We start from the raw sequence: 26,508 nt of genomic DNA, 5'->3' as shown, positions 1-26,508 counted from the left end.
GGTCTAAAATATTTGGCCCCCTCTAAGGAATTGCTTTAGCAAGGGGTGACTGAAGAGTGGTGCCTCAGCATTATAATGTGCTGAAATGGCAGAGGCATGAATTTTAATTGACGAGAACGATAGGCCCTTGAGGAGCATTTCTGTTAAATACTGTAGAATATGAGGTAAGCTGGGCACCGTTGTGCCCATCCCCTGAGCCTGGCTCCAGTAACAGTATCTCTTTCCACTTTTCAGCATAGGAATTTCTAGTACTAGGCCTCCTTGCCTCCAGACATCCAGTACCTGCTTACTGAGGGATGCTAGAGAGCTCAAGGAATTAGCCAATTAGCCAGGCTGCAAGGTTCAGGGTTTGAAGCTGAGGGTGCAGAATCTGGACCGCCTGTTGGGACAGCAGGGAAGGGGTCTGAGGCAGGTGCCATGGTTGCTGCAGTGTCATACTGCGCAAGAGGGGGTATCAGTGCTGGCGTGGTCAGTCTGGTGCAATCAGTATTGTCCTTGGCTTGTCCTGTTTGATCTTTAGTAGAACCTTCGAGAGGAGAGGCAGAGGGGGAAAGGCATAAACGGAGAGGGAGAAAGGCATAAACCAAGAGGTAAAGGACAGGGCATCCACTTTCCAAGCTTGACTGTGGGGAGTTCTTGTGCAGAATTTTTTCAATTGGTAGTTCTGAGGGGAGGCAAACAGGTCTACCTCTGGAGTCCCCCATTTGTTCCTCAAGAGGTTGAATATTTTTGGTTCTAGTTTCCATTTGTGTGGGTCCATGAGATTTCTGCTTAAGTTGTCTGTCAGTGAATTTAGTTTGCCTGGCAGGAATTGTGCTTGTAGGTGTACTTGGTAGCTCAAAGCTGTGTCCCACAGAGCCATGGCTAGTCTGCAGAGAGGGTACGAGTGGGTTCCCCCCTGCTTTCATACCACATAACTGTGGTGTTGTCTGTCTTTACCAATAGTTGTCCTAGAAGAATACGGTCCTTTGAAGGCTATCAGAGCATTCTGTACAGCTAACATTTCTTTTTGATTGGTATGCAGGTGCATCTGTCCCGGGTTCCATTTGCCCTGAATGCACTGCTCTGCCATGTGAGCCCCCCATGCATAGTCTGATGCGTCTGTTGTTAGGGTTTGGGCGGCAGGGGGTAGAGTGAAAGGGAGTCCCTTGTTGTGGCAGCAGTCCTCTGCCCATCAGAGGAACTCTGTCTTCATACAAGGAATGATAGAAATTGTTTCCATGTCCTGAGAATGTTGACACCATAGTCTTTTGAGATACCATTGAAGTTTCCTCATATGCAGTCTTGCATATGGAATTAGTAGAATGCAAGAGGCCATGAACCCCAGAGCTGGCAGTAGTTTCCTTGCAGATAGCTGGGGTTTTGTGGTCAACAGTTTGAAGTAAGTTGTCAAATAAACTTGTTTCTCCGGAGTGAGGAATGCCATCTGAGAAGTTGTGTTCAAGATTACTTCCAGGAATACAATCGGTTGGAAGGTTACTAGGTGAGATTTGTTTTTGTTGATGGTGTACCGCAGTGAGGTTAGAAGTCTCTTTACGAATGCCAGGTGTTGTAATACCAAGTCCTGGCTTTCTGCCTGAATCAGACAATCGTCCAAGTATGGGTAAATTTGAATATTTCTCTGCCTGCAAAATGCAATGGCTGGAGCTAGACACTTTCTTAACACCCTGGACACAGTAGATAAGCCAAACGGAAGTGCAGAGAACTAAAAGTCCATGGAGCCCGCCCTGAAGTGTAGGTATTGTCTGCAGGATCCTCTTATTGGGATGTGCAGGTAAGCTTCCTTTAAGTCTAGGGTTGCCAGCCAAGCATCCTTGGCTAGCATAGAAAGAAGCTGTTGAAGAGTTAGCATTTTGAATTTTGGAACCACCAGAAAGGTGTTGAGAATAGAGAGGTCCAGGATAAGACGCTAGGAGTTGTCTTTTTTAGGTACCAGTAAAAGTCTTGAATAAAAACTTTGTCCCCTTTGTTCTGCTGGGACAGACTGAATAGCCCTGATACTGAGAAGAGAGAGAACCTGCTGTTGGGCCTCCGCCCATTGATTTGGGGGAAGGTCTGGCCAACCATTTGGGGTTGGCAGTGTGTGGAAGTGGAATCTGTATCCTTGGGAAACTATGTTCAAAACCCATTTGTCCTGGGTAATGAGTTCCCCGTTTTTTGCATGCAAGGAGAGCTTTCCTCCTAAGGGAGCAGGTAGTTGAGCAGGGCTTGGAAGATTTAAGGTTAAGTCATTGTGCCATTTTTCCGTAGAGGGGTGGCTTACTACTCCGTGCTTTGGAAGGGGGAGCTGCCCACTGTTTAGATCTGTGTGTAGTCTGAGACTGTAGCCTAGGTGGTCTGCTGTTTCTGGGTTTGGACTGAGAAGGCCTGTAAGGGACTGGAAAGGACCAGTTCTTTGAAGGCCAATGCCTACTGAATCTGGAGGCTGTACTTGTAGGAAATCTTTTACAGTTTGCATAGATTTAATTATTTATTAATTATTTATTCCAGTTTGGTGAACGGGGAGGTCCACTGGGTCCGGGAGCCCGTTTTCAGTGGAGGCCCAGGGAGAAAAGCTCCACATAACAAGTTACATAGAATATATAATTTTCACATTGCTAAGCTGCGAAGCTCCGCATAACAAGTTACATAACATGTAGAATTATCACATTGCTAAGTTACATAAATTGAAATAACAAAAGGAAAAAAAGATTAATTTACATTGCATTCAATATGTAGTCTTACAATTACATAATTAGCTTTTTCCTCCATCCTTTTGAGGACGACTTCTGCTTTGTTGCCAAAAAGGCAGTCTTGGTTTAAGGGAGCATCCAGTAATTTAGCTTTAACATGATCTGGCAAGTTTTGTTCCTTAAGCCAAGCATGCCTTCTAAGTACAGACCCAGTGACAGCAGCCCTGCAAGATGCTTCTAAAGTGTCAAAACCACATTTCAACGTATGCTTACCAACTTGTTCTGTAGAATGCATTAAATCTTGCAATTCTTTGTGTTCAGCACAGTCAGGAATCAACATCATTTTCTAAGTAGTCCCATAATATGCTGCTGATACTCTAACATATGAAACTGGCAATTTAAAGCCCTAATGGCCAAAGTAGCAGAAGTGTATACCTTCTTACCCCATCTGTCCAAGGCTCTAGAATCTCTATCAGAACGGGTATGATTTTTGGCAGCAGTAGTCTTAATGCCTTTTGGTCCTTAGGAAATGGTCTCTGGATATGCAGAAGGATTCTTGAAGAGGAACTTTTGAGAGCCAGGTACTCTATTGTACCCGTCAGGTTTTCTGGGAGCTGGAGGTAGTGTGTCTCGGGTAAGGCTAGATTCCAAGAAAGTATCATCTACAATGTCCAGAACAGGAGGGATAGCTAAAGGCCTGTGTTAAGGTAGGAGTAAGAACTCCCTAAGTCTCTTTTTGGACTCAGAGTAATCCTGGCTTTCCCAGCGGAAATGCTCCCTAAGAGCATGCAAGGTTTCACTGAAAGAAAAATCTTCTGGAGGGGAAGCAGAGGGAATGGAATCCTCTGCATCAGAATCCTCATAAGCAGATGAGGGCAAATACTGGTAATCAGATGGAGCAGAAATATCAGATTTCTGATCTGAAGAATCCGAAAGAAAATCAGTTCTAGGCCTCTTAGAGGGGGAAGGCTGGCTTCCCCTAATTAAGGTAATAAGGTCTTCAGCCATTCTAAGCATTTGTTTTTGAGGCATATGGGATTGAGCCTGCAGTTTTGGTCGTCTGTTTTCTAGGTGCAGTGTGAATTTTTGGCCTGGATGAAAATGATGGTGTCAGTTTAATATGAATGTCTTTAGGCCTGAATACATCCTCAGAAGCCGGTGCTTGCACAGTGGCTCCGGACCCATCCAAGGAAGAGACATCCGCAGGTTCCATAGTCAAAGAAGCATCTCATTGCATACCAGACTCCGAATGGTTCTCAGCAGAGGCCTGTGAATCTGAAGTAGCGGGTATCAGGGGCTGCAAAAGTGCCTCACTGAGTACCGTCGGACTGACGACTAGCTTAAGGGAAGCATTATCGACGGTTTTGGACCTATGCGGTATGTCTTTATCCTTACTTTTTTTGGAAGGTCGGTAGTCGGATGGCTTAACAAAGCCATTTCGGAGTACACAGATCGAGTACGAAAGAAAATTGGCTGCAAAAATAGCCCAATGACGAATAGTTCAGACGTTAAACAGGGCACAAAACCGACAACAAGGGACGTCATGGTCTGGGCTTAAAAGTACAGTTTTGTACCTACCATATATGTAGATGTTAGAGTGTACACCCTGCTGCAGTCATCACACACGGGTTATCCTGTCGTCAGGCAGTCCCGCAGTCGGCTGGAATTCCAAAGTCTTAGTCCAGCATCAGTTGCTGTCACTTCTTCCCTGACGTCAGTGCGCCAGGGGTATATATAATGCAACCGACACCATTTTCTTCAGTTTTTCTTGCCCCAGATGTCAGGTGCCCCCCAAAAAGGTGGTCAGTAATTAGTACCAAATTGAGTAAACTTGTACAAACACAAAATCCCTTCAGCTATAAGCAAATACATCAGGAAGGTATTGAAGAGATTTAGCTAGTAGGTCAGAGGAGATGGAGGGTAACCTGGACTGTAGCAGGGTGTACACTCGAATATCTACATTAATGGTAGGTACAAAACTGTACTATGCTCATCGTGTTACCCTGCTGCAGTCATCACACTTGGGTAGAATCCCAAAGCTAAGGATGGGTGGAGGTATCATAGCGGGTTAGAGGAGGCTAGGAGGCCCTGCAGAACTGCAGTGGCGAAGTCCGCCCTGGTCTTAGAGTAAAGCGGTAAGTGATCGTGTTTGGTAAAGGTGTGTACTGAACTCCAAGTTGCAGCTTCCAAAATCTCCTTGGTTGGAACCCCCCTGAGAAAGGCTGTAGAAGTAGCTGTTGCCCTGGTAGAGTGGGGCCTAATGGTAGCAGGAACTGGTTTTCCATGATGGGTATAGCAAAAACGTATGCAATGACCTATCCATTTGGAAATGGTTTGCTTTGATATAGCCTTCCCTTGAGAAACTGTAGCATAGGATACAAAGAGCTGGTCAGATTTTCTGAAAGCCTTAGTTTTGCCCAAGTAGTAACGAAGCTGCCTGTGAATGTCCAAGGAATGCAGGAGTCTCTCACCTTTGTTCTGTGGATTTGGGAAGAAGGTGGGTATGTGGATGGTTTGATTTAAAGCCACACTTGAAACCACCTTAGGCATAAAGGATGGATTAGTGCGTAGAGAAACTCTGTCTTGATGAAAAACGAGGAAAGGTTCCACTGCCATTAGTGTCTGTAGCTCTGAGACTCTTCTAGCTGAAGTTATTGCTAGCAGCAGGGCAGTCTTCCATGATAGGAACTGAAGATCTGCAGAGAAAGCTGGTTCAAAGGGAGGTAGTGTTTGTTTTTCCAAAACAAAACTGAGGTCCCATGTTGGTGTAGGTGCTCTCCTGGGTGGTCTGATGTTTTTTACCCCTCTGAGGAATTAGAAGTGGATGCGAAAATAAGGGTGGATCCGTGTTGTAGTGGGCCGAAATAGCTGAAGCATGGATTTTAATGGAGGAGAAGGAAAGTCCTTTATGCAACATCTCAGTTAAATACTGTAGAATGTGAGGCATGTGAGGCTGAATTGTGTCTTGGCCTTTAGATTGGTTCCAGGCACAAAACCTTTTCCATTTGTCCGAATAAGCCTTCCTGGTGCTGGGCCTCCTAGCTTCCAGAATATCATCCATAACTGCTTGGGAAAGAGGAGCTGGCTGGATGCTTAGATAATTTGCCATGCAGCCAGATTTAAGGTTTTGAGCTGGCTGTGAAGAATCTGATTGTTTTGTTGTGTGAGTAAATGGGGAATTTGTGGCAATATCCATGGTGGGCCGTGGGCCACATTCCTCAATAGTGGATACCAGTGCTGGCGTGGCCAGTCTGGGGTTATGAGAATCAGTTGTGGTCTCTCCTTTCTGACTTTCAGAAGAACCTTTGTGAGGAGAGGCAATGGAGGGAAGGCATATACTGTTAGGTTTTTCCAACTGAAAGAGTGCATCCACTTTCCACGCTTGATGGTGAAATGTCCTTGTACAAAATTTTGTTAGTTGATAGTTTTGAGGGCTGGCAAACAGGTCTATGACTGGAAGGCCCCATTTTTGAGTTATCATTGTAAATACTTGTGGATCTAGTCTCCACTCATGGGGATCCATGATGTTTCTGCTGAGGTCATCTGCCAATGTATTCTTCTGTCCTGGCAGGAATTGAGCTTGTAACTGAACTTGGTAAGCCAGAGCTGTGCTCCATAAGGTCACTGCTTGTCTGCAAGGAGGGTAGGAGTGAGTACTCCCTTGTTTGTTTATGTACCACATTACTGTGATGTTGTCCATCTTTGTCAGTTGTCCTGGATGTAATAGATCCTTGAAGGCTGTCAGAGCTTTCTGTACAGCTAGCATTTCTTTTTGATTGATGTGCAGATTCCTTTGATCTGCAGTCCATACGCCTTGAACGCAGTGTCCTGCCATGTGAGCCCCCCAGGCGTAATCTGATGCATCTGTTGTGATAGTTTGCCTGGCTGGGGGCAAGGTGAAAGGATGACCCTTGTTGAGGTGACATGCCTGTGACCACCATAGAAACTCCTGTTGTAGGCAGGGAATGAGAGATATTGTGTCCAAGCTGTGGCTGTGTTGAGACCATACGCTTTTTAGGTACCACTGTAATTTCCTCATATGCAGCTTTGCAAATGGTTTTAGTAGTATGCAAGACGCCATGAAGCCCAAGGCCTGCAGAATTTTTCTTGCAGTTAATTGGGCCTTTGTTGCCATTGTTTTGAAATATTGAGTCAGTTGTAGTTGTTTGTCTGGCGTCAGATAAGCCTTCTGGGCCTCAAGCTGGCACCCAGGAATATCATATTTTGTGAGGGTACCAATTTTGACTTATTTTCGTTTACTGTGTACCCCAGGCAATTTAGTAGACGTTTTACAAAAGTCAGATGATGTAATAGAATGTCCTTGCTTTCTGCTTGGAAGAGGCAGTCGTCCAGGTATGGGTATATTTGAATTCCTCTTTGTCTGCAGTATGCAATTACTGGTGCCAGGCATTTTGTGAAGACTCTAGGTGCAGTAGATAAGCCAAAGGGCAGTGCAGAGAATTGGTAATGGGTTGAACCTGCAATGAAACTGAGGTATCTTCTGCAACTTTGTCTGATAGGGACATGCAGGTATGCCTCCTTGAGGTCCAACGTTACTAGCCATGCTTCCTTGCCCAACATGGGAAGAAGCTGCTGTAGTGTTAGCATCTTGAATTTGGGTACTTGTAAGTGTTTAGAATGGAAAGGTCCAGAATTGGTCTCCAGGCATTGTCCTTTCTGGGCACTAGAAAGAGTCTTGAGTAAAATCCTTGACCTTGCTCTCGAGTAGGTACCAGTTGAATGGCTCTCATGTCCATGAGAGCTGTAATTTATTTTTGTGCCTCTGCCCATTGATTTGGTGGCAGGTTTGGCATGCCTGTTTTCATTGGCAAGGTGTGAAAATGGAATCTGTATCCTCATAAAATTATGTCTAGGACCCATTTGTCCTTTGTGACAATGTGCCAGTTGTCTGAAAAAAGTGCGAGTTTTCCTCCCAAGGGGGCTGCCAAGAGAGTGTTGCTTGGCCAGATGAGGTGCAAGTCATTGAGTTTGCCTTCTGGTAGATTGGGACCTGTCTTCTCCTCCCTTCTGCATTGTAGTGCCCCATTGGCGAGGTTTGTACTGGGCTTGTGGTTGTCCTCTGCCCTTTGGGCGTCTGTATTTACCCCTCTGTGGTCTGTCTGTAGCTGGAAAGGACCAATTTTTTGTTGGCCAGTTTCTGCTGAAGCGAGGGGGCTGTACCTGTAGGAAATCTGACTGTCTGCATAGATTTTGCCTTATCCTCCATTTTCTTTAAGACTTCTTCTGCTTTAACTCCAAAAAGAACATCCTGCTGTAAGGGAGCATCTAGAAGTTTTGCTTTAACATGTTCAGGTAGGGCTTGTTCCTTTAACCAAGCATGCCTACGTATAACAGACCCAGTGACAGCTGCTCTGCAGGAGGCCTCCAAAGAATCAAACCCACATTGTAAGGTATGTTTGCCCACCTGTTCAGTGGCATGCAACAGATCCTGCATTTCTTTCCATTCAGATTGTTGAGGGAGAGTGGTCATTTTTTGCTTTAACTGAGAGATTAGAAATTGCTGATACTTAAGCATGCGAAATTGGCAATTTAATGCCCTCATAGCTAGAGTGGCTGAGGTGTAAACCTTTTTCCCCCACCTGTCTAGTGCTCTGGAATCCCTCTCAGAAGGTACAGGATTTTTAGCCATAGAAGCCTTAGCCCCCTTGGGACCCTGGGAGATTTCTCTGGGTCAGCAACAGGGCTTTTGTAAAGAAATTTGTGGGAGTCAGGTACTCTATAATATCTGTCAGGCTTAGCCAGAGCAGGAGGGAGAGAATCAGGGTTAGAGCTGGATTCTAAGTAAACATCATCCACAATGTCTAAAACTGGTGGGATGGCAAGAGGTCTGTGTTGGGGGAGTAAAAGAAACTCTGAGCCTTTTCTTAGAGTCAGAGTAGTCCTGACCTTCCCAGTGAAAATGTTCCCTCATGGTGTGTAAAGTTTCCTCAAAGGAGTAGTCTTCAGGAGGAGAAGCTGAGGGAATGGAATCCTCAGCATCAGAATCTTCATAAGGGGAGAAGGAGTAATCTTGGTCCTCAGAGGAGTCTGAAGAAATGGACAGTTGTTCAGAGGATGCATAATCTTCCTCTTGTCTAGGCCTTTTGTCAGGAGGGGGCTGGGAACCCCTGATTAAAGTGATCAAATTTTCAGCCATTTTAAGCATCTGTTTCTTCGGCATGGGGCCTTGAGCAGGGGACTGAAGTGCAGTCTTTTTAGATTTAATAGGAGTCTTCGTCTTAGAATATGATTTAATGGTGAGCGTCGGTCTAAAAACGCCTTCAGAAACCGATGGCGTTTCTGCAGCACCGACATCTTTTTCAGCAATGTCGTCGGTAGGGCCTGAACTAAATGGCTGTCGGCCTGGTACATTCCGTTAAAAAATCTGAAGCAGTCTCGGGTTCCAGAACTGCGGTAGTCAGGGGCTGCGTCGGAGCCTCACTGAGGACCGGAGACCGGACCAGCCGAGGCCTCAGAATCTAGCTTAGGCCTGGGCTGTCTGTCCTTATCCTTGCGTTTTTTTGTGCATGCCGGTAGTCTGTTGCTCCGACAGCATGGTGTAGTTAAATTTTCTACCGAAGTAGTGTCGTGCAAAATCAAAGCGTCTTTTAATAGTACGTTTATTAAACCTAGCACAAAAATGACAACTAGTGACGTAGTGGTCTGGGCCTAGGCAAGGTATGCAATAAGAATGAAAATCCTTATGAGGTATTTGCTTCCCATAAGAAATACAATTGTTAACTTTTTCTGACATCGGTCTGAGGCAAGAAAAGTTTCCCCAACGGGGTACTTAGCTTTATAAAAGACTTCGGTCTGAAATTCAAATTCGAAAATCTCAGTAGTCGGCCAACCGGCACTTGCGAACTGCTTCTGCTTCGGGCACCGCACGGCAAGAAAGACTGGAGAAAATGGCGTTGGTTGCATTATATATACCTCTGGCACACTGACGTCAGGGAAGAAGTGACAGCAACCGACGCCGGACCAAGACTTTGGAATTCCAGCCGACTGCGGGACCGCCTGATGACAGGATAACCCAAGTGTGATGACTGCAGCAGGGTAACACGATGAACATCAGGGGATGCAGCAAGAATGAAAATCTCTATGAGGTATTTGATTTCCACAGGTAAGACAATTGTTGACTTTTACTGACATCTGTTAGTGCAAGAAAAAGGATCCCCAATGGTGTACTTATCTTTTTTTGAAGACTTTGGGTCTGAAACTCGAAAATGAAAATTTCAGGAGTCGGCCAACCGGCACTTGCGAACTGCTTCTGCTTTTGGCACCGCACGGCAAGAAAGACTGATGTAATGGCATTGGCTGCATGTTTTATACCCCTGACGACCTGACGTCAAGGAAGAAGCGATAGCATCTGATGCAGAAATCCAAAGACTCTAGTATTCAGGCCGGCTGAGGGCTACCTGCAGGCAGTTAACCCAAACGTGAAGACTGCAACAGTGAAACACGAAGAACATCTGATTAGTAAACTGGTCAGATTTCCTGAAGAGCTTAGTCCTATCCAGGTGGAATCTGAGCTGTCTGTGCACGTCCAAGGAGTGCAGGATACTTTCCACTTTATTTTGAGGATTAGGGAAGAAGGTTGGCAAATGGATAGATTGGTTGACAGCTACACTGGACACCACTTTAGGCATAAAGGAAGGGTTAGTTCTGAGAGAGACCCTGTCAGCATGAAAAATAATGAAGGTTTCCACAGCCATAAGTGCTTGTAGCTAAGACACTCCTAGCTGAAATGATGGCCAGAAGCAAGGCTGTTTTACAAGAGAGGAATTTTAACTCTGCTGATGCTGCAGGCTCAAAGGGGGGTAGTGTGAGTTTTTTCAGTACAAAGTTAAGGTCCCAAGCAGGGTGGGTGCTCTCCTTGGTGGCCTTAAGTTGTTTGCCCCTCTCAGGAGCTGTATGATGAGAGGGTGAGAGAGGAGAGGTGGCTCAGTGTTGTAATGAGCCAAGATGGCAGAGGTATGGATCTTAATGGAGGAGAAGGATAGGCCTCTGTGGAGTAGATCTGCTAGGTAATCCAGGATTAGTGGTAAGGAGAGCAGTGCTGTGTCCTCTCCTTTAGACTGAATCCAGGAGCAATACCTTTTCCACTTATCAGCATAGAATTTCCTTGTACTGGGTATTCTGGATTCAAGAATGAAGTCCAGCACCTGCTTGCTTAGGCTGGTCACTGGGGGAAAGTTCAAGGAATAAGCCAGGCTGCAAGATTCAGGGTTTGCAGTTGCGGATGCAAGATCTGCCCCTCCTGCTGAGTGAGGAGGGTTGGGATCTGGGGTAGGTGCCAAGGTGGCACCGGTGACAGGCTGCGCAGTAGTGGGTACCAGTGCTGGCACAGCCAGTCTGGGGCAATCAGGATTATCCTTGGTCTGTCCTGTCTTATCTTGAGTAATATTCTTGAGAAAAGTGGCAGAGGTGGGAATGCATAGATTGAGAGGTTTTCCCACTGGAAGGATAGGGCATCCACTTTCCAGGCCCTGCTGTGAGGTGTCCTGGTGCAGAATTTGCTGAGCTGGTGATTGCAGGGGGAGGCAAAGAGGTCCACCTCTGGGGTTCCCCCATTTCTGGATTAGAAGGCTGAAGGTGCTGGGTTCTAATTGCCATTCATGTTGGTCTAGGAGATTTCTGCTTAAGTCGTCTGCCAGAGAGTTTTTTTTGCCTGGCAGGAATTGAGCTTGCAGGTGAACATGGCTAGCCTGCAGAGTGGGTAAGAGTGGGCTCCCCCGCTTGTTGATGTACCACATAACTGTGGTGTTGTCTGTTTTTATTAGCAGGGGTCCTGGTGAGAGTAGGGATCTGAAAGCTGTTAGAGCGTGCTGAACAACTAGCATCTCTTTTTGGTTGATGTGCAGATGAATTTGACTTGGGCTCCAGTGGCCCTGAATGCATTTGTCATCCAGGTGTGCCCCCCAGGCATAGTCTGATGTGTCTCTGGTTAGGGTCTGGGCAGCATGGGGTTGAGTAAAGGGAAGTCCCTTGTTGTGGTTTGCATGCTGCCCACTAAAGAGACTCTGTCCTTAGACAAGGTATGACGTTTTCCAGGTCCTGAGAATGTTGGCACCAAAGACTTTTTTTAGTACCACTGAAGTTTCCTCATATGCAGTCTGGCATATGGAATTAGTAGGATGAAAGAGGCCATGAACCCTAGGGCCTGCAGGATTTTCCTTGCGGATAGCTGGGTTCTGGTGGCCATTTGAGTGAAGTAGCCTGTCAGATAGGCTTGTTTTTCTGGAGTAAGGAATGTCATCTGGGATGCTGCGTCCAAGCTTGCTCCCAGGAATACAATCTTTTGACTGGGGACTTGTTTTGAATTCTTTTTGTTGACAGCGTACATCAGGGAGGTTAGAAGGTTCTTTACAAATGTCAGGTGCTACAACAGCTGCTCCTGACTGCCTGAATCAGGCAGTCGTCCAAGTACAGGTAAATTTGAATATTTCTCTGTCTGCAATAGGCAATGGCTGGAGCCAGGCATTTTGTGAATACTCTGGGAGCAGTAGATAAGCCAAAGGGAAGTGCACAGAACTGATAATGCATGGATCCTGCCCTAAAACGTAGGCATTTCCTCGGGGAGGAAATCATAAGCAGGGGATCATAAAGGAGGGGATGGAGGGAGGCTAACCTGGACTGCAGCAGGGTATACACTCGAACATCTACATTTATGGTAGGTACAAAACTGTACTATGTTCATCGTGTTACCTTGCTGCAGTCATCATACTTGGGTAGAATCCCAAAGCTAAGGATGGGAGGTGGAGTCAAACAGGGTTAGAGGAGGCTAGAAGGCCCTGCAAAACTGCAGTGGCGAAGCCAGCTCTAGTCTTAGAGTAAAGTGGTAAGTGGTAATGTTTGGTCAAGGTGTGTAATGAACTCCAAGTTGCAGCTTCCAGAATATCCTTGGTTGGCACCACACTGAGGAAAGGCTGTAGATGTAGCTGCTGCCCTGGTGGGCCTTATGCTAGCAGGAACTGGTTTTCCATGGTGGGTGTAGCAAAAACGTATGCAATGTCCTATCCATTTGGAAATGGTCTGTTTTGAGATAGCCTTTCCTTGTGATGCTGTAGCATAGGATACAAAAAGCTGGTTAGATTTTCTGAAAACCTTAGTTTTATCCAAGTAGTAACGTAGCTGCCTGTGAATGTCCAAGGAATGTAGGAGCCTTTCTCCTTTGTTCTGTGGATTTGGAAAGAAGGTGGGTAAATGGATGGTTTGATTTAGAGCCACACTGGATACCACCTTAGGCATAAAGGAGGGGTTAGTTTGTAGAGAAACTCTGTCTTGATGAAAAATGAGGAAAGGCTCTATTGCCATTAGTGCCTGAAGTTCTGAAACTCTTCTCGCTGAAGTAATTGCTAGCAGCAGGGCAGTCTTCCATGATATAAACTTTAAGTCAGCTGAGAAGGCTGGCTCAAAAGGAGGTAGCGTAAGTTTTTCCAGAACAAAGTTGAGGTCCCAAGTAGGTGTTGGTGCTCTCCTGGGAGGCCTAATGTTTTTGGCCCCTCTGAGAAACTGCCTTAGGATTGGATGTGAAAATAAGGGAGGATCCGTGTTGTAGTGAGCTGAAATAGCTGAGGCGTGGATTTTAATAGATGAAAAGGAAAGCCCTTTGTGTAACATCTCAGTTAAATATTGCAGAATCTGAGGTATGTCAGGCTGAAGGGTATTTTGGCCTTTAGCTTGGTTTCAGGCGCAAAACCTTTTCCATTTGTCTGAGTAGGCTTTCCTGGTGCTGGGCCTCCTGGCCTCCAGAATAACATCCATAACAGCTTGTGAGAGAGGAGCTGGCTGGTTGCTTAGGTGATTTGCCATGCAGCCAAGTTTAAGGTTTTGAGCTGGCTGTGTAGAATATGATTGTCTTGCTGTGTGAGCAGATGGGTAATTTGTGGTAGAATCCATGGTGGGACCTGTGCCATATTCCTTAGTAGTGGGTACCAGTGCTGGCGTGGCCAGTCTGGGGCAATGAGTATCATTTGGGGTCTCTCCATCCTGACTTTCAGCAGCACCATTGTGAGAAGGGGTAATGGAGGAAAGGCATATACTGTCAGCATTTTCCAACTGAATGAGAGTACGTCCACTTTCCAAGCTTGATGGTGAAAAGTTCTTGAGCAAAATTTTGTTAGTTGATAGTTTTGGGGGCTGGCAAACAGGTCTATGTCTGGGAGCCCCCATTTTTGAGTTATCATTGCAAATACTTGTGGATCCAGTTTCCACTCGTGGGGATCCATGATGTTTCTGCTTAGGTCGTCTGCCAATGTGTTCTTTTTTCCTGGCAGGAATTGAGCTTGTAATTGAACTTGGTAAGCCAGTGCTGTGTTCCACAAGGTCATTGCTTGCCTGCATAGAGGGTAGGAGTGTGTACTCCCTTGCTTGTTTATGTACCACATTACTGTGGTGTTGTCTGTCCTTATGATAAGCTGTCCTGGATGTAAGAGGTCCTTGAAGGCTGTCAGAGCATTTTGTACAGCTAGCATTTCTTTTTGATTGATGTGCAGATTCCTTTGATCTGCAGTCCATATGCCTTGAATGCACTGTCCTGCCATGTGTGCCCCCCAGGCATAATCCGATGCATCTGTTGTCATAGTTTGCCTGGCTGGGGGTAAGGTGAAAAGCTGACCCTTGTTGAGGTGACATGTCTGTGACCACCATAGAAACTCCTGTTGAAGGCAGGGAATGAGAGGTATCATTGTTTCCAAGCTGTGGCTGTGTTGAGTCCATACGCTTTTTAGGTACCATTGTATTTTCCTCATATGCAGTTTTGCAAATGGTATTAGTAGTATGCAAGATGCCATGAAGCCCAAGGCCTGCAGAATTTTTCTTGCAGGGAGTTGGGTCTTTGTTGCCATTGCTCTGAAGTATTGAGTTAACTGTAGTTGTTTGTCAGGCATCAGATAAGCCATCTGGGCCGTTGTATTCAAACTGGCACCCAGAAATGTCATGTTTTGTGAGGGCAAAACAAAAGAAAACGACCAATGTAGTAAAACAGACACAAGTCCACAAGTCCTCTTGGCTCGAACAGATGGAGATCCACAAAAAAGTATAAACAAGCTCACTTTATTCCAAGGCAGTGAACAACAAAAAAATAAGTAAAATCACTCTACATCCAGGTTAAGCGCTTTCATCTGATTCAAACAGACTTCCTCAGAACCAATTAATTACTAGTAATTAATTCTATTTATATACCTGTTTTGGCGCCTAAAATGTTAATTGATACCTTAACACATTTAAAACCATTTTTTTGATATATATATATAAAAATACATTAAAAAGCTTTATGTCATAAATTATGTATTATATGTTGATTAAAAACTCTCATTAATCTAATATAAATATCAATATGTTACAATTTATATAATTTTTATAATGAAATAATTGTAATAGAATAATTATAATAATATAACACTAATACATGAATTCCACTCAATACATTATAAGCCTGAAGACATGATGCATACAATTAATGTTGACATCTTGTGGCCAAACTACCTCATATTCTACAAACCTATACATAATACATTCACCCTAACATAGTATTAATTGTACTACATATCATATGCAAGTGTAATTGTATATTCCTATTGGATGGTATTAACATAAAAAGCTGGACATATAATACATAATTTATGACATAAAGCTTTTTAATGTATTTTTATATATATATATATATATATATATATATATATATATATATATATATATATATATATATCAAAAAATGGTTTTAAATGTGTTAAGGTATCAATTAACATTTTAGGCGCCAAAACAGGTATATAAATAGAATTACTAGTAATTAATTGGTTCTGAGGAAGTCTGAATCAGATGAAAGTGCTTAACCTGGATGTAGAGTGATTTTACTTATTTTTTCGTTGTTCACTGCCTTGGAATAAAGTGAGCTTGTTTATACTTTTTTGTGGATCTCCATCTGTTCGAGCCAAGAGGACTTGTGTCTGTTTTACTACATATTTTGTGAGGGCACTAGTTTTGATTTCTTTTTGTTTACTGTGTACCCTAGGCAACTTAGAAGATGTTTTACAAAAGCCAGGTGTTGTAAGAGAATGTCCTTGCTTTCTGCTTGGATGAGGCAGTCGTCCAGGTATGGATATATTTGAATTCCTCTTTGTCTGCAGTATGCAATTACTGGTGCCAGGCATTTTGTGAAGACCCTGGGTGCAGTAGATAAGCCAAAGGGCAGTGCAGAGAATTGGTAATGGGTTGAACCTGCAATGAAACGGAGGTATCTTCTGCAATTTTCTCTGATAGGGACATGCAGGTATGCCTCCTTGAGGTCCAACATTACTAGCCAAGCTTTCTTGCCCAACATGGGAAGAAGCTGCTGTAGTGTTAGCATCTTGAATTTGGGTACTTGCAAGAAGGTGCTTAAAATTGAAAGGTCCAGAATGGGTCTCCAAGCTTTGTCCTTTCTGGGGACTAGAAAGAGCCTTGAGTAAAATCCTTGGCCTTGCTCCTGTGTAGGTACCAGCTGAATGGCTCTCATGTCCATGAGAGCTGTAATTTGTTTTTGTGCCTCTGCCCATTGATTTTGTGGCAGGTTTGGCATTCCTTTTATCCTTGGCAAGGTGCGGAAATGGAATCTGTATCCTTGTGAGATAATGTCTAGGACCCATTTGTCCTTTGTGACGATGCACCAGTTGTCTGCAAAAAGTGCTAATTTTCCTCCCAAGGGAGCTGCCAAGAGAATTTTGCTTGGCAGTTTGAGGTTTAAGTCATTGTGTTTGCCTTCTAGTAGTTTGGGACATGTCTTCTCCTCCCTTCTGTGTTGCAGTGCCCCATTGGCAAGGGTGTAAGGGATTTGTGCTTGTCCTCTGCCCCTTGGGCGCCTGTATTTACCCCCTCTGTGGTCTGTCAGAAGCTGGAAAGGACCAATTTTTGTTGGCCAATTTCTGCTGAAGCGTGGGGGCTGTACCTGTAAGAAATCTTTGACCGTCTGCATAGATTTTGCCTTATCCTCCATTTTCTTTAAAACCTCCTCTGCTTTAATCCCAAATAAGACATCCTGCTGTAAGGGTGCATCTAGTAACTTTGCTTTAACATGATCAGGCAGAGATTGTTCCTTTAACCAAGCATGCCTACGTATAACAGACCCAGTAACAGCTGCTCTAGAGGAAGCTTCCAAGGCATCAAAACCACATTGTAAAGTATGTTTGCCCACCTGTTCAGCTGCATGCAACAGATCCTGCATTTCCTTGAATTCAGACTGTTGAGGGTGCGTGCCCATCTTTTGTTTTATTTGAGACATTAGGAATTGCTGGTATTTAAGCATGTGAAATTGACAATTTAGTGCTATCATAGCTAGAGTAGCTGAGGTGTAAACCTTCTTCCCCCACCTATCTAGTGCTCTAGAGTCCCTTTCAGAGGGTACAGGATTTTTAGCCATAGAAGCCTTAGCCCCTTTGGGACCCTGGGAGATTGTCTCTGGATCAGCAACAGGGCTTTTGTATTTGTGAGAGTCAGGCGCTCTATAGTATCTATCTGGTTTGGTTGGAGCAGGAGGCAGAGAATCTGGATTTAGACTAGATTCTAAGAAACCATCATCCACAATGTCTAAAACTGGGGGGATAGCAAGTGGTCTGTGCTGGGGGAGTAAAAGAAACTCTCGGAGCCTTTTCTTTGAGTCGGAGTAGTCCTGACCTTCCCAGTGGAAATGTTCCCTCATGGCATGTAAGGTTTCCCCAAAGGAATAATCTTCAGGGGGGAGAAGCCGAGGGAATGGAGTCTTCAGCATCAGAATCTTCATAAGGGGGAAAGGAGTAATCCTGTTCCTCAGAGGAGCCTGAGAAAACAGACACTTGATCACAGGAGGCATAATCCTCCTCTTGTCTAGGCCCTTTGTCGGGGGGGGGGGGGTTGGGAACCCCTGATCAAAGAAATTAAATCTTCAGCCATTTTAAGCATCTGTTTCTTAGGCATAGAGCCTTGACCTGGAGACTGAAGTGTAGTCTTTTTTGGTTTTAGAGGAGTCTTAAGCTTAGCATAAGATTTTATGGTGAGTAGTTGGTCTGAAGACACCTTCAGAAACCGAAGGTGTTTCTACAGCACCGGCTTCTTCTACTGCAATGTCGTCGGTAGGGCCTAAAGAAAATGGCTGCGTTGGCCTAGAACTCTCTGCTGGAGAATCCGAAGCGGTCTGGGGATCCAATTCAGCGGTAGCCAGGGGCTGCGTAGGCGCCTCACTGAAAAGCGGAGAACTGGCGACCGGCCCAGCCAGGGGTTCAGAGTCTGGCTTGGATCTAGGCTGCCTTTCTTTATCTTTGCTTTTTTATGTACGCCGGTAGTCGGTTGCTCCGACGGCATAGTGTAATTAAATTTCCTACCGAAGTAGTGTGCGAAATCAAAGCGTCGCTTTATAGTTCGCTTATTGAACCTAGCACAAAACAGACAACCAGCGACGTTGTGGTCTGGGCCTAGGTAAGGTATACAAAAAGAATGAAAGTCCTTATGAGGTATTTGCTTCCCACAAGAAATGCAATTGCTAACTTTTTCTGACATCGGACTGAGGCAAGAAAAGGTTCTCCAACGGGGTACTTAGCTTTTAAGACTTCGGACTGAAACTAGATTCGAAAATCTCAGGTGTTGGCAGACCGGCACTTGCAAACTGCTTCTGCTTCGGGCACCGCGCGGCAAGAAAGACAGAGAAAATGGCATTGGATGCCTCTCATATACCCCTGGCACACTGACGTCAGGGAAGAAGCGACAGCAACCGACGCCGGACCAAGACTTTGGAATTCGGGCCAACTGCGGGACCGCCTGACGGCAGGATAACCGACGTGTGATGACTGCAACAGGGTAACACGATGAACATCATCTGTTGGCTTGGGATGAGAAGACTCTGGAAATTGGGTTGGTCATAGGTTACTGCACAGCAAGGATTAGTACTGCAACACTGACTATGAAAAATTATTCGTTATGTACTTACCATAACTTGGTATCTGTGTTGTCTTCTTTCATTCCTCCTCACATATGGGTTATGGATCCAACCTTCAGATCTGACTCGGATGCATCTCTTTAGACTACGATCCAAGTCTTGAGCTCCTCCCACTTCCCACAATGCACCATACCCCAACTAACCTCCTTAGATTGAGTTTGCTGCCCATTAGTGAATACAGAGCAGGGAAAGAAATAAATAAGTATGCATCAATAACCAGAGGCTCAAAACCAGGAACAACAGTTCTTAAGAAATTCTCTCCAGGTCTTCTAGAGCACTGGGAAGGGGGATGGCAGGGAGGGAAGGTTAGGAGGAATGAAAGAAGACAACAAAGACAAGTTATGGTAAGGACATAACTAATAAATCTGATGTCTCATTCATTCCTACTCATGTATGGGTAGAGTCCCCAACTATACAACTCCTGGGTGGTCTCACGGAAGGATATGCAGGAGCACTGCCAAACCGAAGGAGACTCTGCTCCTAGAAACAATGTCTAAATTATAATGCAAAACAAAGAGGTGAGCCTTTGACCTAGTGGGTGCCGCATAGATACCATCTAAAGAAACCATGGAAGAAAAGGCGGATGAGGTGGACATGGATATAGTTAAATAAGCCATGGGAGGATGAGATAGGTGTAAATCCATTACTTGAATAAATCAAGGTAATACAGTTTGTTATTCATTTAGCACGAGTAACCTTAGAAATGGCTAGGGGATAAGGACGCAAACAACTGTTCTGACTTCTGAAAGGATTTCATCCTGTGCAGGTAAAAACGTAACTGCCTGTGAACATCAAGCAGGTGCAACAAATGTTCTCAGTCATTTGAGAAATTTGGGAAGAAAACTGGTAGTGGAATGGTCTGGGTTTTGGTTGGATTCTGTAGACACCTTGGACATGAAAGAGGGATTAGTATGAAGGGAAACCTTATCGTTGTGGAAAATAATGTAAGGCCGAATCTCCAAGACACTCTCTGCTAAGGTGATGGCAATGAGAAAGACGGTCTCCCATGAAATAAACTTGAAGTCACAATTATAGGCTGGTTCAAAAGGTTTGAGTTAAGACTACTGTGAGAACCCATAGTGGGGAGGGATATTTGACTGGAGGCCTGAGGAGGAAGACCCCTTTCAAGAAAGCCTTCCACAGCTTGGAAGTTGATGGGGAATTAAAAACATCGCCAGAATGAAAGTTATAGATGGCTGCCAACTGACGTTTGATGGTAGAAAAGCTGGCCCCTCCTTTATAAAGAGATGCCAGGAAGCAAAGGATAGCTGAAATAGGTGCAGAGAAAGGGTCAAAGTTCTCTTTAGAAGTCCAGACAACAAATCTCTTCCATTTACTCCCATAGACTTTCTTGGTAGCTGTTTTTTGGGAGACTAAAATAATGTCATGGACAGAGGAAGCAAGCCTGGTCTTCGAACAATTACTGGAAGTGGAGAAACAAAGCGGTCAATTTGAGGGATGTCAAATTGGGATGAAAACTCTCTATCAGGTGACAAAGGAGGTCTTGTTTGGGTTCTAGAATCCAGGGAGGATATTTCAGTTGAGACCAGAGGAAGGGAAACCAAATCTGACAAGGCTAATAGGGGCAATGAGGATTACCGAGGACTTCATACACTTAGCTTTCTGGAGAAACTTTAGGATCAAGTATAGAGGAGGATAAGCATAGAGGAGACCGGGGTGGGGGTGCAGGGGGCCAATCATGAACTAGAGCATCCCTCAGGGACTCTCCCTGAGGGGGATCAGATCGAAATAGTTGCTGCACTTGTTTTGGTGCAACTGCTGACCCTCATTAGTTAAAACTGACCACAAATCAGCCACCTTCAAACTGATACTAACACCAGAACTCACAATGGGTGAAATCAGACTAAAAAACTTCATCAAGAAAAACTATACTCTCCTAGGTGAAGGTATAAATGCATTCCAAGTCTCACCCCAAGCTGAAAGTGTTAACTACGCCAAAGCTTACACTAAAACCCTATAACAATCATTTGCATAAGTGCATAAACTCAGCTGTACCAGACAGAGCCTCAAGTAAAATCAAGCTGCCATGGTGGACTTCTAGCTTCCACAAACTCAAAATGTTCCTGTCTAAGAAAACAAAGACAAGGACCCAACAATGGAAAAACACCCTCCTTAGCCTTAACAGGCAAATAAGATGGGTCTATATTGTATGAACAAAAGTTCATATAAGCAAATGCTCAATGAGCGAAAATCCTGGACATCGAAAACAATATTGTGGGGGGCTGCGCAACTCCGAAATCGCACTACAGTGAGGAAAGTGCAAAAACTCCAATCTTCACTGTACTGCAATCCCACAACATGAACCTCTATGTCCGGGAGTTTCAATCATTAGAGCATTCACTTATATAAACTTTCTTTCATATAATACAGACCCAAATAAGACAACTTGTCAAATCCTCCAAGAGCTCCTTTGAGAGAAACCTAGCAAGTACTGCCAAAGATAACCATAAGGTGTTTTACAGCTATGTATATAACCTAATGGCTAAGACCCAAGCATGTGCAGAACTGTTGGTCAACCGATATCACACACGCTGACCCCACAGAGATAGCGAACCTGCTAGCGGATAGGTTTGGTGAGGTTATAGGTCACATTAAAGGTGGGGAAAGTTTTGAAATGATTTATTATGGTCACATTTTTTTATAATACAAAAACCTGGGTATACACTTTTTATATCCACTTTATATACCCATACCATTTTCCTTGTATATTTGTAAAAAAAAATCTAAACAATTGAAATACATGGCCATAACCAGCTCCGCTGAATCTCAAGTTGCCATCCCAGGGAAGCAACCCCCAGTCCTTAACTTAACTAAACTACTCTATAGTCACAGACACACAAATGCAAGGAAAAAATATCAAGTCAAACATTTCAGCCATACAAAACAGTACAGATAACTGCACCTTCAGTTCAAAGCACTACAGAAAAAAGAAAACGCACTGCTCCTTCACTCCCTTTCCCACAAAACGAGCAGCATCTCACACAGCCAATGATAGAACACTGAAAATTCCAGCTATAATAGCATTACTTGACATTACTGCTGTCCTGTGGTGTGCTCTGATGTCTGTTGAACTGACCAACTTGATCACGAAGAAAGGTTATCCTCCCACTTTACATTACACACATTTCAAGTGTTTCAGGAGGAGTGCCATACAAAATGGCTCCAGTCACATCCTGAAATGCTTTCAAGCTATTTGCAGTAAGTGTTTAACCTTCATAATTCCGCCTTACAACTTTATAGGTTTTCAAGTTCTTCACAGTAAACAGAATGGGTTTAGCACTTCTCTGGAGCAAAGAAATATGATGTTTAGCTACAATTTTTTTTCACATAAAATAACACACTGAACAAACTTAATAAAATACAAATTAGCAAGCATTGCGTGTTTACTTTCTGTATTAATACATCCACTTTATGCATATGACAGCAAAGTAAAAAAAAAAAAAAAAGCTGGGTTAAGGTAATATACCAAAACATAACCTGAAATACTGTTTTAATGACCTTATCTAAATTTTAAGAAAACCTTTGATCTGGAGTCACTGAATATGATTTCTAACTATATAATCTAAATTGCAGGCCACAAACAAAGACAAAAAAGAGACATGTATAAGTGCTCACATGTGTATACAACAGTTACAGCTTTCTTATTTTGTCTCATTTTCAACAACAGCTGCATACAAGACTGTCTCAGTTTACAAAAAAAGAAGAAAGCATTATCCTGCATCTTAGAGATAGTTACTGGCAAATTAGCAGTATGTAGAAATATGTTATACACTTATGCATGTCCTAGAATACTGCTACATACACACTGTTTTATCTAAGTAGGCAAGACAGTGTAACACTGAATTAATCTGTGCCAGTGAACGTTTAAAAAAAATGCTTTTGCAGCTGCAAATGCTCATTGTAAGGCCTAGTTAAAATTAGAATATTCAACTATTTCAATAACATGAGGTAAGGTAATAAAATAGTTCACAAAAATATAAAAAAAACCTCTTCATTCTCCGCTTTCCTTTTTCATCTAATGCATATTTCTGAAACTGAAAATAACATTTGGGAGAGCCCACTTACTGTAATGCCATTAAAATGACTAAACTGAAAATGCCCACTTAGAAACTAGGGTCTACAGAAAAAGAAAACACATAACAAGCATGTGCTGGCCTTGTTACTGTTAAGATTAAACTCATTTTAGTTTGTGAGCTATATAAAAAATAAATTATGCACTTACTGTGATAAACAGGCATATAATTACATCTGTTGCCACCATTTAATATATGTTGGTCAACGGGTACACAATCTCATGATTCTTTGTACTGACCACAAGGAAATCTGAGGAACAACTGACCTTAAGAGTATAAGTAAATGTGGACCGCTGCTCCAGGAAGCAACCATTATCTGCCACACTAAATAAGCTTTATATTTTACATTTGCAGACCAGAATTATGACAACTGGTTCCCAAGGATTTCACCCACCTCTGACTGAGCCCAGTACTTTCCAGTGCAATCTTACTGACAGAAACTGAAACTTGTCCAAGATTGTTTTGCACAAAAACATAAATGCAGTATTTTCTAGGAGAGTTGATATCTATCTAGTACCAAGACACACTCTCCTGTCTTTGCAGGAATGTTGCCACCAGACAGTTCCAGTTCACCAAGAACACAAGTACTGTTTACCCTTAAAATAAGCAAACTGTTAAATATTTATATAGTAGCAGCAGAAACTACATAGTATATGGGACAGATGGGAAAAAGGTAAAGGAAAATAGTAAAGATGTAACAGACAGAACAGTAAGACACTTAAAACAGCAGACTAAGATGGATGTGTTGCTTCATTCTGACATTAAATACATGTCGCTTAATATAAGACAATGTGGTTTCTGTAATGTTTGGAGATGGCTAAATTAACCAGATTGCAGTGCTTCACATTGTGCTCTTTATTTGGCAGCAATGTTTGTGTCTTTCGGCTTTTCCCGGTTAGGGGTCGCCACAGCGGAACTCCGGTCCGCTAATGATTGGCAGTAGATTTTACGTACTGGCTTGCCGGGCCCAACGCACAACCTTCAACGAAGGAACTCCCATTCACGCATGTCGCTACACAGAAGACGCTCTGAGAATCGAACGGGCAACATCTAACTGTGAGGTGACAATGCTACCGCAGCACCACCACTGCATTTATTTGGCAGCAATATGAACACAAAAAAGGATACGCTGATTTAATCTTTGAATTTAGGAACTAATTCTTCCATGAAGTAAATCAGGACTGAGATCTTAAATCTAACTTTAGGACAATTTCATCATGCAGCTACTAATAGTCTAGGGTTTATTTCTCTCAGTCTAAATTTGCCTATATTGCGATTCCAAGAAGGTCACTCCTGAAAAGGAACACTTGCATTCTGTGGGTTTTCCCAGTTAATAACTAAAATTAAAACAATTAAAAATGATCCTAAAACATCCAAACCAAGCTTCACTTTACATATATAATACTGTGTTCAAGTGCACACAGAATCTATATTACACTATTAAATGATCATAGGGACAAACAAAAAGTGAATGTCCTTTCAGTTTTTCACTCTACATTTTACTTAGGCTATGAAATCTGCAATCTGACAAGCAAAATATTACCTCTAGGTAAGATGGATCTGATGCGTTTTGTATCGCTTCATATAGATCTGCGCCATCCTGAAGACTCTGAATTTGCCGTCTAGTTAAGTTCAGCATTTTCTTGTCCTTTCCTTGACTTGCAGCTGTTTAAAAAATGACAGTTAATACATGAACGTTAAACACCATTAAATGAAATGCCGATATATTCTGCTATTATTACCAGTCACCAGGATCAATACGCTACTCACCTGTAACAGTTCATGGCCATATTAAAATTCTGAATGTATGCAAGTAGAGTCAGAAGTTAAGCTAATTTCTTTCCATTGCTTGTATGATATTTACAAGAACTCCTTACATTCACTGCTGCAGTATTCTAAACATTTGGGATTTCCTGATGTGGAAGCCCATCGTCCCGCCAGTATACCAAAGATTTCCTGTAGCATTTAAAGGTACGCCTGAACATCACTACTTGTGTACTGTAGGGAATAAAGGTGATGTTCAGGCTTACCATAAAGAGAACATTTTTGCTGCCAGTCCGAATGCATCTTTTCACCGAAGGGTTTGTTTACCTGCTTCCTTTTTGCCAGTTGAACACATTTTCATTCTCCAGTGATTACCTACGCCTGTTTGCAGTGCAGATAAGTACCCCATTGTTTTGTTTTTTTTTGTTGTTTTCTCTTGCTTTTTTGTGCTCCTTGGGGTTAATGTCATCCAGGAAGGGTAAATGCCAGTGTGGGAGACAGATTCCCCATAAAGACTGCCATAAGTGTCTTTTTTTGTTTAGGAACGTCTCATGACCACACGTCTTGTTCTATTTGCCAGGGGTTTGTTCTGAAAACCCTTCTCAGTAAACCTTCTTCCCTTTCCTTGTATCTTGAGAAAGTACAGTTGTGTACACTTACCATAAATGTAGACGTTCGAGTGTATTCACTGTGGCAGTCATTACATTTGGGTAATCTGCTGGCAGGTTGCCCTCAGTTGGTCTGACTAACAAAGTCTTGAGTCCTGCGTTGGTTGCTGTCCCTTCTTCCATGATGTCAGGTCGTCAGGGGTATAAAATATGCAACCGATGCTATTACATAAGTTTTTCTTGCCCCAGATGTCAGGTGCACCCCAAATGGGGAGCCAAATATTTAAAGAATTAAAAACACAAAAATATACCTCCAAACAAAAGCAAATACACCAAAAAGGCTTTTAATCATAGTAAAGGAAAGTAGAGGTATAGTAAGAGAAAAACAAGGGGTTGGAGGGAGGGTAACCAGACTGCAACAGTGAATACACTCGAACATCTACATTTATGGTAAGTGTACACAACTGTACTATGTTTTTCGTGTTTCACTGTTGCAGTCATTACATTTGGGTAGATTCCCAAAGCTATTATTGGGAGGATGGATTTATACAGCATTAGGACCAGCTATAAAGCCCTGGAGGACAGCAGTGGCAAAGCCAGCTCTGGATTTAGAGAAGAAAGGTAATAGTAATGTTTGAACGTATGAACTGAGCTCCAGGTAGCAGCTTCTAGAAGGTCTCTGGTAGGAACACCTCTGAGAAAGGCTGTAGAAGTAGATGCAGCCCTGGTGGAATGAGATCTGATCCCCTGGGGGATAGTTTTACCATGGTACAAGTAGCAGAAACAAATACAATGGCTTATCCATTTGGAAATGGTCTGCTTTGAAATAGACTTTCCCTTTGCCCCTGCAGCAAATGCCACCAGTAGTTGTTCAGATTTTCTTAGAGATTTTGTCCTAAGTAAAATCCATGTTGTCTGTGTACATCCAATGAATGCAGAATCCACTCCCCCTTGTTCTGTGGATTGGGAAAGAAAGTTGGCAAATGAATGGTCTGATTAAGAGCCACACTGGATACCACCTTAGGCATGAAGGATGGATTGGTCCTGAGAGATACCCTGTCCGCATGAAAAATGATGAAAGGCTCCACTGCCACAAGAGCCTGTAATTCGGAAATCCTTCTAGCTGAAGTGACTGCTAAAAGGAAAGCTGTTTTCTAGGAGAGAAATTTTCCAATACAAAATTGAGGTCCCATGCAGGGGTTGGAGCTCTCCTGGGAGGTCTTATGTTTTTTGCCCCTCTGAGATACTGCTTTAGCAGAGGATGAGAGAAGAGGGGAGGTTCTGTGTTGTAATGAGCTGAAATGGCTGAGGCATGGATTTTTATGGAAGATAAGGACAGACCCTTGTGAAGCATCTCAGTTAAGTACTGTAAAATCTGAGGAATATTGGGCACTGTTGTGCTTATCCCTTGTGACTGATTCCAG

General features: G+C 43.4%; 1 protein-coding gene across 1 annotated transcript in view; it reads right to left on the bottom strand.

Moving 5' to 3' along the window:
* Positions 1 to 26,508, bottom strand: part of LOC122803239 (breast cancer type 2 susceptibility protein homolog) — a 675,913-nt gene that overhangs the window by 329,411 nt on the left and 319,994 nt on the right. The window contains exon 7 of the mRNA XM_044072837.1: positions 24,256 to 24,377. Coding sequence (XP_043928772.1) covers positions 24,256 to 24,377 — 122 coding nt within the window. The remainder of the gene's footprint in view (positions 1 to 24,255; positions 24,378 to 26,508) is intronic.

This window comes from Protopterus annectens, chromosome 5.part1 (genome assembly GCF_019279795.1).
Source record: "Protopterus annectens isolate FY-2018-M chromosome 5.part1, PAN1.0, whole genome shotgun sequence".
NCBI classification, from domain to species: domain Eukaryota; kingdom Metazoa; phylum Chordata; order Ceratodontiformes; family Protopteridae; genus Protopterus; species Protopterus annectens.
Note: the sequence above shows the minus strand (reverse complement) of the source record. Positions and strands in the feature narration are given on the sequence as shown.